Source organism: Anoplophora glabripennis, unplaced genomic scaffold (assembly GCF_000390285.2).
Source record: "Anoplophora glabripennis isolate ALB-LARVAE unplaced genomic scaffold, Agla_2.0 scaffold2313, whole genome shotgun sequence".
In the NCBI taxonomy this organism is placed as follows: Eukaryota; Metazoa; Arthropoda; class Insecta; order Coleoptera; family Cerambycidae; genus Anoplophora; species Anoplophora glabripennis.
In genome coordinates, this window is record NW_019418389.1 from 1,365 (window position 1) to 13,463 (window position 12,099).

The 12,099-nt window shown below is 35.6% G+C and overlaps 1 protein-coding gene across 1 annotated transcript; it reads left to right on the forward strand.

The window, feature by feature from the left end:
• The first annotated feature begins 640 nt into the window (after positions 1–640).
• Positions 641–9,671, forward strand: LOC108916557 (arginine-hydroxylase NDUFAF5, mitochondrial). Its single transcript, XM_018722838.2, has 5 exons — positions 641–1,121; positions 1,173–1,324; positions 6,653–6,992; positions 9,249–9,391; positions 9,507–9,671. Exons 1-5 carry the CDS (start codon positions 821–823, stop codon positions 9,654–9,656), a joined length of 1,086 nt encoding a protein of 361 aa, XP_018578354.1. The 5' UTR covers positions 641–820; the 3' UTR covers positions 9,657–9,671.
• The last annotated feature ends 2,428 nt before the right edge of the window (positions 9,672–12,099 follow it).

A 12,099-nucleotide genomic window follows, 5' to 3' on the forward strand; every position in this document is an offset into this window, starting at 1 on the left:
CTGGGAGCCGACTCTTCCGACTCCCAACTCCCATGGTAGATATCGAATCGCTAAGTTCGTAATTCGCATAATCACGGTGGCCCGTCTCGGAACGGACGGAAATAGCGGAATCTGGGCCGATTGACGAATTTTGTCGATCTTGAGCTTGACCGATAATTCGATTACATATTTGTTTACTGAAACGACTAAAATTGAAATTAGTTCTTCCACTGCAGTCAAGGGTTATGTACTTAGTTCTTTCACTGAAATTTGTTGTCATACAAAAATGCGAATGAATGCGACGATAAAGCATATATTCTCTTCAAACGTTTACAAATACAAACGCAAACCGTTTGCTACCGTTTTTCCCTGTAGATTGTGGCCATTGTTGCCCACACTCTTTACTCCCTATCAGTATCAAACGACTTGCAAATCACTAAATATCAGTGATCACAGGCACAGCTACACGCCGATCCAAATCGCAAAACGAATCTGACTCACATCTGACTCTCGGCCCTGGTGGTTCAGCTGTACACTATAACGGATTCGACACTCCACACGGAAGTCGGTGAATCATCGGAGTCGAGTCTTACATATTTTGGGAGTCGACTCAGATGATCTAAGCCAAGAGTCGACTCTCTGATTCGAAACATACACTCACTAGCCAACACTACTGCAGAGGTTAAATCTATATGATTTTCTGTTTATGTTTGTGACAATTAAATAACCTAGAAATTATGTCAAATATTCTAATATTATTTTGGTAACATATTTATTTTTCGTGGATAATATGATTTAAGAAAATTATTATTTATAATCAAAAAAATCAAGAAATTACAGAATGTATTTCATGAAGCCTTTTATTATTTCAAGATGTTCTGCCCTAAATTTAATCAAGAATACAAAAAAGGTAAAAAGTTGTAGATATAGGTATATATGCACTAGTTTTGTTTGCAGTAAGTTAAGAAACGAGCCTAGTTTGGTAAATGTGTTTGATCGTAATACCAAAAGCCTTCAAAGAGAAAGAGCTGCAATTGCCGACGATGTGAACTTATATGATTATTTGAAAGATGAAATAGGCTTTCGGTTAGCTGATCGCATATTTGATATAAAAAGAAAATTTAAATTAGCTGCAGATATAGGTAATTTACAAATACATGTAAACTTCTAGGAAAGTAACATTCTAATTTCAGGGTGCCATCGTGGATATGTCTCAAAACATATCTCGGCAGACTTCGTTGAGGAGTTAATTCTGTGTGATATTAGTCAAAGAAATTTAGATTCTGCCCCTGTTAATGAAGGCATAAAAGTTAGGAAACAAATTTTAGATGAAGAGCATATTGAAGTAAGAAAATAATGTTATAGATACCTATTTAGTAATATAAATAATGTCTACTGGAGTTTTAATTACCTACAATTTTGTAAGTGAAATAGACATCAATAATATTTTTTTTACTCTAAAAATGTTTATAAATTTAATATTTATTTTGTTATCTAGTACAATATATTTTATTTTAATGAAAGAAAATATGATTTTAAAAATACATTTCCTTTGATTGTGCTTAAAATTTTTTGATAAATATAAATTCTATCACATGAGAAACTAGTAGCTTTATATATTTACAATTTTCTATGCAGTCTTCCAATTTAAAAATGGAATTTGTTTCCTTTTTTCTTTGCATTTCAGCAAACAGTAGGCATCTATTACGTGATATTGTTTTATTATCAAAAAATTGCGTCATAATTTGTAGATCACTGTATATTTTCTTTATACAGGGTGTCTCATAATTAGCAGCCAACTCTGAACAGGCCGATTCTATGATCAATACTAAGTAAAAAAGTTCATATGGGTCCGGAAATGCTTCCTAAGGCCACAGGGACCTATTGAAGAGGGAGGAATGGTAATTATTTTTTTGCAATATCTCTCAATCGCGTTGTGATAAATGAATGAAATTTGGTATACACAGCTAAATTTTGATGAGCAATTTGATGGACTAATCCATTTATTTCCACAAGGTCCATTGGGGTGGGTACGGGGGGGCCCTTGGTACTTTGCGTGTGTAACTTTTTCATCTTTGACTTTTTAACAAATTGGACAGCAAATTCCGTTTTCCCGAACTGTTTTACGTTAAAAAGGTACTCTTGTTTCAAATCGTTATCTTTAACGGTTTCTGAGAAAATCGCTCTTGAATTAATCCCACTTTGGTCAATTTCATAGTAATTTAAACAAAATTATCAAGGTATTCTTATGTCAAAGTATTGTCAACCCGATTGCCAATTTAATAGTTCTAAGCGAAAAAAATGGAAGAGTTTACGGGACAAGAGTTAGTTGATATGATATTTATTTATGGCTTTTGCGATGGTAATGCTGCAGCGGCAGAACGCGAGTACGGGAGAAGGTTTCCAAACCGAAGGCTGCCATCAAGGAGGACATTCCCTACGGTATTCCGCAACTTAGCTGCAACCGCCACTTTTCGAAAGGCACCGGGTCAAGGACGTCCCAGGATTAATAGGGAAGCGGAGGTCCTTGACGCTATTGAACAAGATCCTACGACTAGCATACGGAACATTTCAAGGCAAATAAATGTTCCTCGGCCAACGGTACTACATATCTTAAAGATTTCCTTAACAGAATTGATTAGATGTGCTACTAACATTTCAGGTTGGAAGAATATTAAAGCGACAAGGTCTACATGCCTATCACTATCGACGTGTACATGGCTTGATACCAGAAGATTTTGCGCCACGTATGCAATTTTGTCGCTGGATTTTGTCGCTGGACAACGAGCAAGCTTCCAAAATTTTGTGGTGTGACGAAGCTACTTTTACCCGAAATGGAAAATTAAATTTTCATAATTCTCATTATTGGGAAGAAGAGAACCCACATGTTGTTCGGAGAACAAACTTCCAGCAACGGTTTTCCATAAATTTATGGGCGGGAATAATTCACGACACTCTGATTGGACCTATTGAAATTCCACAACGTCTCAATTCAAATCTTTATTTAAACTTACTTCAAGAAAATCTTCCCCAAATTCTCGATGATCTGCCTCTAAATTTACGACGTAACATGTTTTTTCAACACGATGGAGCCCCGGCACATAGTGGTCGCAATGTTCTAAATTTCCTAAACGAAAATTTCGCTGGACGGTGGATAGGGAGGCACGGACCGGTAGCTTGGCCGCCGCGTTCTCCCGACCTAACCCCGCTGGACTTCTTTTTCTGGGGATATCTAAATCAAAAAGTTTACGCCACCGAAGTCGATACCCGTGAGGAATTGCTGCAGCGTATCAATGATGCAGCCAATGAAATTCGTCAAAACCGTTTTAGCATCTTAATAGCTTCGAGAAGTGTTACACGTAGGGCAAGACTTTGTATCAGAGAAGGTGGAGGGTTTTTTGAACAGTTTTTAAAATAGCTTGTTGTCTGTTATCAAAATTAAGTTTCCATCTTATGATCCCTTCGAAAAGTGACGGTTGCAGCTAAATTGCGGAATACAGTGAGGAATGTCCTCCTTGATGTCAGCCTTCTGTTTGGAAACCTTCTGCCGTACTCGCGTTCTGCCGCGCAGCATTACCATCGCAAAAGCCATAAACAAATCATCATATCATAATTGTTCTACATCAATAATGTGTATTACTGATTACGTATTAAATTATTATTATTATTTTTTGTTTAAATTACTATGAAATTGACCAAAGTGGGATTAATTCAAGAGCGATTTTCTCAGAAACCGTTAAAGATAACGATTTGAAACAAGAGTACCTTTTTAACGTAAAACAGTTCGGGAAAACGGAATTTGCTGTCCAATTTGTTAAAAAGTCAAAGATGAAAAAGTTACACACGCAAAGTACCAAGGGCCCCCCCGTACCCACCCCAATGGACCTTGTGGAAATAAATGGATTAGTCCATCAAATTGCTCATCAAAATTTAGCTGTGTATACCAAATTTCATTCATTTATCACAACGCGATTGAGAGATATTGCAAAAAAATGATTTCCATTCCTCCCTCTTCAATGGGTCCCTGTGCCCTTAGGAAGCATTTCCGGACCCATGTTCATATGAACTTTTTTACTTAGTTTTGATCATAGAATCGGCCTGTTCAGGGTTGGCAGCTAATTATGAGACACCCTGTAGACGTACAGTCATTCCGTATTATATTAAGAATATACAGGGTTGGGCAAATGTGTCGGAACACCTTTGTATAGGGTGAGCCATGTTTGATTAAAAATACTTTTAATAAAAGTTTTTGTAGTATTTTTATTCTTTTCATTGATGTACTTTAATTTACAACATCTTTATTTTTTGAGATATGGCGTTGTTGGCAGTTTTTTTTAAATTACCGATTGCAATATAGGGTTTGGTGGGTCTGCGATTTACTGCTTTTTAAGTATTGAATAAAACAATAAAATAAAGAGTTGGCTGTTTACATTTTTTGTCACAGCTACCTGAAAAAGTAATCGTTTTTTTTAAATGAAGATAAATTACTAGTTCTTGTCAATCTACAAGAAAAAACCAAAAACTTCAGTGCCTCAAGTAGCCTTATATCACAATATTAGCGAGAGATCAGTAAGGAGGATATTGTCCAAAAATAAATTTCATCTGTATAAAGTACATTTCGTAACAAGAATTAAATGAGGATGAACCTGATAGAAGGATGCAATTTTGTGAGGAAATGATGAACAACATTACGAATAATGGAAATGTCAATAATATATGTTCCTCCGATGAATCGACATTCTGCTTGAACAGCTTTGTAAATCGACATAACTGTCATTACTGGATGATCAAAATCCACATTGAATAGAAGAAAATCACACTCGATATACTCAGAAATTAAGTGTATGGATAGGCATAATTAGAGGACACATCATTGGCTCATTCTTTCTTGGAGAAAATTTGAACTCTAATCGTTATTTACAATTCTTGCTAGAGCAAATTGTTCTAGCATTGATTCGTTTATTTCCAACCAAGCAAATCCTGAATGATTTTCAAATGACATTTGGAACAAAACAAGATGAAATTCCGCCTAATTATACAGTTGATGTACCTAAATAATGTATTTCCGCAGAGATGGATAGGGCAAAGAGGATATATTGAATGGCCATCGCGATTGCCGGATTTAAGTCCGTCAGACTATTTCCTTTGGGATCATTTAAAATCTGTTGTCTACAAGACCAAACCTCAGTCATTAAAAGAGTTGGAAGATCTAATTAGGATAGCCGTTCAAGAAATATCACAGCATCCCATTCAAAATCTCTTAAGAGCTTTCGTTGATCGATTAGGATATTGTCAGGCTTATGAATCTTTTTTTAAAATTCAAGTGCTCCATATTTTGCAATAAAAAATTTGGATTTAGAAGTTGGAAATTAAAGTACGTCATTGAAAATTATAAAAATGCTACAAAAACTTTTGTTAAAGGTATTTTTTAATCAAACTTATTATTCACCCTGTACATAGGTGTTCTGGCACATTTGCCTAACCCTGTATGATATATATATATATATCGAGTAGAGCATTTATCTTGAGACAAAATAATATCTCGGTTGGACTCGATTATTTCCAAAAAAGTTTCAGATAAAAATTGTGGGGCAGCGAGGGGGACATTGAAAGGTCGTAAGACTTCCGGTCTAGACAGAAAGTGGTGTTTTTAGACCAGAAGCTGATTTTTTTAAATGGAAACACTCATTTTTGATCACGGATTTCGATTGAAAAACGAAAAAAAAAAACTATTCTTATTTTTTTGGTTTAACCTATATTTTGGCCATAAAAAAACAAAAAAAGAACAAGAATCTTGAAACAACGGAGTACCTTGTTGGGATCACTTTTTTAAAAAATGTTTCAAACAAAAATTGTAGGGTGAAAACAGAGTTACCTTGACATGACCTTGAGTTATTTGAAGATCAAATTCAAATTTTAAATGGAACCTTCTTTTTTGACCTCTGAAACTTATTTCGTAATAATTGAATCCAACCGAGATATTATTTTGTCTCAAGAAACAAAATTCTTACCAAATTTCAGCATTTAATTTTAATTTTTAGTACCCACTATTTGATTTAAAATTTTCCTATTCATTTAACACGTAAACCTACTGTTTTTTTTTTAATTATCTATATCTCAGCTACATTTCACGTTATTTTATTATCCATTGGCGATAATTATAGGGAAATCTTTGTTCTTTGAGTGCTCATAGTAGGATCGATGTGACTTGAATGGTTTTACTGCTAAAAAATCTAGACTAGACTTATAGCAAAAACGTAAATGACATGTTTGTAGGAAATTAAATTTTCTATAAAAAAGATTCAGTATCTAAATAAGTATGTAAGCTGTATTAATTCACGAGATAAATTGAGTAAAATGTGTGAAAACTTGAAATATACTATAAAGATAATACAAGAACATTTTTATAAGTTTTCACATATTTGACGCTATTTATCTTGTGAACTAATAACTTTACAAATTAGATACCTACTGAGGACCTTTTTTTATAGCAAATTTAAATTCCTATAAAAATGTCATTTATATCAATAAAAATTCTAAAAAAAACTTTTAAAATTCTTTAGCAGTGAAACCATTCAAGCCACATAGATCCTACTATGGGCACTTTCAAAGAACAAAAATACCACTATAATAGGTGACTATGAAAAAAAAAAAATTGTTGCATGTATTTTAGTTTGAACCAGATTCACTGGATTTAGTAATATCTTGCCTGACTCTACATTGGGTGAATGATCTTCCAAAGGCATTCAAGAAAATTCTAGATAGCTTAAAACAAGACGGAGTTTTGCTTGCAGCCGTTTTTGGTGGTGATACGTTATATGAATTAAGATCATCTCTACAGTTAGCTGAATTAGAACGTCGTGGTGGTCTATCGCCTCATATTTCACCATTCACTGAAGTAAGAGATGTTGGCAATTTGTTATCAAGGGCTGGATTCAGTATGTTAACTATTGATACTGATGAAATTGTTGTAAATTATCCATCGATGTTTGAACTCATGTGGGATTTGAAGGGTAAGTGTTTTATTTAGTTGAAAATGAGTATCAATTTTCTGTTAATTCACATGTCAAAATTATTTAGTAATATTAACACAAATTCAAACTAAAATTCGATTTAAATAATAAATTGATAGTATAAAAGATGTTTTTTGAATGGCGTTACTCCCTATGATGAAAGGGTAAAAGGACACAATCAGCCTGACAGTATATGCATTGCCAGGTTATTTCTCATATAAGGGTGCATTTTATATTTTGGGAATAGAGAACAAAAAAAGAAATTGCTCATCATACAGGGTCGGAAAGTCCCCATGGTTCATCGGCCGTTACGTGAGAGCGATAAAGTCACCGCCCGTTTCGCCCTTCCACATATAAGCACCACTTCCACTTGTAATTCAGCGACTGGTGGTCATCTTTGTTTTCGTCGTTTGGCCTTTCTTTAATAGATGTCACTACTTATACAATTTCGACTTTGGTATTCCGATATGTTAATACCATCCGTTAATAGAGGGCAGCACAATGCGTAACAAAGAAAACTTTTTACAGTAGCTAGTAGATACCTCTGTTTGTAAATCTAGTGACCTTGTTTCCCCTACTAAGAAGTTATTCAAATGGAGTATAATGCTCAGCTGCATTTAAAGTTCATTTAGTTGTTATTTAACTATATTTTTTTTAGAATGACTTAAAAATCCCAAGAAATAAAGCAAAATTCCCTATTTCCCCAATTCCAAAAAAATCTGTAGATCTGGCATCACTCCTTCTAGGGCTGCGCCTCACCTTAGACAAATTGTGCTGCCCTCTGTTAACGGATTGTATTAACATATCGGAATTGTATAAGTAGTGACATCTATTACAGAAAAGGCAAACAACGAAAACAAATATCACCACCGGTCGCTGAATTACAAGTGGAAGTGGATCTTATTTGTGGAAGGGCGAAACGGGCGGTGACTATAAGACGCCTTCATTATAGCCATCCTTCTCTATCGCATGGATTTCTATGACTTACTTTATCGCTCTCATGTAACGGCCGATGAACCATGGGAACTTTCCGAACCTGTATATGGTTTTATGGTTTTTCAAAATATTCTCCATGAAGATCAATCAATTTGCTTGTGATTGAATCAGTTTTCGAAGCACTTTTTCCATTCCGATTGAGGTGCCTCCAAAACATATGCATTAACCGCTTCTTTAGGCATCGAAAAAAAGTCATTAGATACCACATCAGGGGTTTATGGCGAATGACTCATCAATGCATCTTTTTTAATTCTCAAAAAGTTTCTTGTTTGAACCGACATGTGGGAGCTCGCATTGTCCTTGTGGAGATTGATGCGTCTTCGGCAGTTGGTTTTCCTTAGTTATTCGAAGACTTATGGAAAACAAATGGTTGCGTGATATTCAGAATAAATCCATGATTTGTCACGTGTTACAAGGTCATAGATGTATTTTGAAGCACTGTGATCGTATTTCTTGAGTATTTTTTTCGGCCAATCAACGTGAGCCTTTTTTGAGCAATTGTTAAATTAAGTGGGATCCAATGCGAACAAATTTTTTTGGCAGCCAAATGTTCATGCAATATTAAATGTATGCTGTATACTAACACTCAAAGATGTCTCAATCTCACGATAAGTCAACTGACGATCTTACAATATCAATTCAGGCACAGCATCAATGTTTTTTGGAACACTAACCGATTTTGGATGACCTTCACGAAATTCGTCAGTGAGCGACCATGGTCATGATTGAATTCTGTATATTACCGATATACAGCGGCTTTTGATAGTACTGTTGAAAGTGGTATAAAATAATCACATGCAAAGTTTACGACTTCCATTTTTTGGCCGGATTGAATTTTTCAAGCCACTGTACAACACAAATAGCGTCTGTATGTCAAAACTTTCTAAGCAAGTATATTGAAAAAAAGTTGAACTTTACAAGGATGTTAGTTGTCAGATGGCAGCACCACGATCATCCATTCCCGAAATATAAAAGGCAACCCTCGTATAATAGAAAATGATTGAGGGGTCTTTCTGTAACAGTAAAAGATATATCTAAAAGTGTACCTTAAGTCCAGTGGCAGACTTGATTGATCGACAAATAAGTAATAACGCAGTTTTAACATTGTGCTTATGATACACACTTCACACCATATTTCTCTTACTCTTATTAGATAGTTTTATCAAATTACTATCAAATACCCACAAACAGTATTTGCTATTTGTCAACATTTTATTGTTGTTTTGTCATAAACTAATGGAAAAGTAATGACTTTCAAAGGTATGGCTGAGAGTAATGCTGCAATAAATAGATCCATACATTTACATCGTGACACACAGTTTGCTGCAGCCGCAATCTATCAACAACTTTATGGGCGTTCTGATCCAGAAACTGGAAATGTTACAGTACCAGCTACATTTCAGGTAATTTCTCTAATTAATTACAGTAGGTAATAGAAAAGTGCAAATTTAAAAGTACGTAGTTAAAATGAGAATGATGTAATATTGGTTTTCAGCTGTTTTTTCTTACATTTTTTAGATAATCAATATGTTGGGGTGGAAACCCCATCCAAAACAACCAAAACCAATTGAAAGAGGTAGTGGGGAAGTTTCCTTGAAGGATTTATATAAACTCGATGAGATTATAAAGGAAGTAAAAACAGTCAAAACGGATGATGACAAAAATTAATATTTTCTAAAAAAAGAAAATGTTAAAAATTAGCATAATTTGTGTCCACATATTTTAATAAAATACAATCGATTGCCATTTACTTGTTTTTTTCAATAAATTGTGTAAAGTACCAATTTTGATATTGTAATGCAAATTACACATAAGGCTTAAGGACCCCCCACGATCCTTATGGAAAGTGGCAAATTTTTTTGAAACTGCGATGTGATGTTCTGATTGCATGGATCAAAAGTCTCAGTGGGTACAAAGTATAAAAGTCCTTTGTTTTGGATCTACGACCCCCAAAAGTTGAATTTTTTCCCCTTAACGCTGCATAGTAAGAACACATCAATGTTTCTTTTTTGTAAAATTACATTACATTAATAGTAAATGGACCTTGCCCGATCAATTAGAGACGTTTTCAACTTCCGGTTCACGGGCATCAGTACGAGGTCAACTTCAATCATCATTTAAGGCTCAAAAAACGCATTTTAGAAAAAGATGTTTTAGACAAAAGTTTCACATTTTTCGCTGTTGAATAAAAATCCGCAATAAAAAACATACTATTTTGAAAAAATTGATCGCAAGTTGAAATATCTAATCTATCGGGCAAGGTCTATTTACTATTAATGTAATGTAATTTTATTGCTGTATTCTTACTATACAGCATAAGATTCGGACTCCACCAAAGCGGTGATGTGCAAAGAGAAGAGGAGAGCAGATGCTTAACAGCTAGGGTGTATCTACCGAAGCTGTGCGGATATGCGTACTGGCTAGAGCAGCTGAGTTGCATGTGGCGATCGTTGGTTATTGAGATGAACGAACTTATGTACAGTTTAGCGCGATCTGGCATGAAAGGCAGACGTCAGTCATGTCACTATTACAAAAACTGTACCTCGTTTTACTTGAAGAAAAAGCTGCCGCTAGCCGCAGCCTGCCGTTCATATCTTTCGTCTCCGATGCGCACCTTTGCCAGCTTGTGAAGCACAGCTCATATCTCTCTATTGTTTGCGCTAAACAAATATGAGACGTCTCTTCTCCTCTCCGCTCAACCGTATCCACTGAAGCTAAGCAGAGACGAGACATGTAAATAACGAAATCCTATTAGTTGTTTATAACACATCTCTTCTCTCGTTTCGTCCCCACTTTCCGCATTGGTGGAGTCTGGGCCTAAGTGGAAAAAAATTAAACTTTCAGGGGCCCTAGGTTCAAAACAAAGGACTTTCTGCCCATTCACTTTTGATTAAAAAAAAAATTGCTGAAAGCCACTTTCCATAAGTATTGTGCGGAGTCCTTTGATATTAGCATAGTATTTACATTTTCAAAAAAAATCTAGTCTACTTAGTCATCTAGTCACAGGATCCAGAATGACTATGTTGAGGTTATGTCCGTGAAATACTGAGGCAAAGAGTATAATTGTATATTCTCGTTGACTGAGGTAAGGTAAGTTAGTTATTAATTATTACTATTATTATACTTATTTCCTTTTGCACTTGGCTTCATTTTATGAGTAAAAATATTTTTTACAAAATTATAAGACGAACAATTCTAAAATCTAATCTGATGCTAATACCCATTTCCTATATATATATATATATATATATTATCTATGCTAATACCTTAGCTCATCTATACACTGCCTTCTCACTAATAGTTGTGTTCGCGGAGCCTGTCAAATTAGTCCGGGATCAGTCAGAAGTTCTGACTGATCCCGGACGGATTGTCGCTCTCACGTAACGGCAGATGGACCATCGGTACTTTTCGAACCTGTAGATGTATTCTGTGGTACATAGTATAGAGAAGAATAAGTACGTAGCCTTAAAATGAATTTAATTATAATAATAATTAGCATTACTATTTTCAAAATAGGTAGACAATTATTAAAACGCATTACAGATAATGTATTTAAAGTAATAGTATAAATCAAAATTCAATATGAGGAAATCTTGAATATTTTGTCGTGGAATATGATCGGTTGGATTAATAACATCGACGTGGGCCCTCGGTGGAGACATCGGGAGTTCTAATCGAGACCCACGTTGGGCGCCATGTCGTGGAATATAATCGGAAGTGCCTAATATTTGAGAATTATTGGGAGATTCGGCAACGTGGGCTCGCCGCGAAGACGTCGAAGCAGAACTTCGAGCCCCACGTCGAGCGCTATGTCGCGGAATATGACCATTACGTTGATCGACATGGATCCGCGGTGGTGACATCGGGAGTTCTAATCGAGCCCCACGCTGGACGCCATGTCGTGCCTGATGATCTGGGACATTGGTTCCCTTGACCTGTGTCTGCGATAGAGACGCACGGAGTTCAAATGGATCGTCACTAGGGACGCCAGGTCGCAATAGATTCTCCAGTGATTGTGGTCTGTGGTGGATATGACCTACAGACGTGGTGTCTAGGACATGAGCTCGTGGGAAGATCTCGACGAAGAATGTCGAGCCCCACGTTGAGCGCC

Coding starts and splice junctions, on each gene's coding strand:
- LOC108916557 (XM_018722838.2), top strand. CDS start 821: ATGTATTTCATGAAGCCTTTTATTATTTCAAGATGTTCTGCCCTAAAT. Junction 1,122..1,172: donor TAAATTAGCTGCAGATATAG/GTAATTTACAAA, acceptor TTCTAATTTCAG/GGTGCCATCGTGGATATGTC. Junction 6,993..9,248: donor ACTCATGTGGGATTTGAAGG/GTAAGTGTTTTA, acceptor TGACTTTCAAAG/GTATGGCTGAGAGTAATGCT.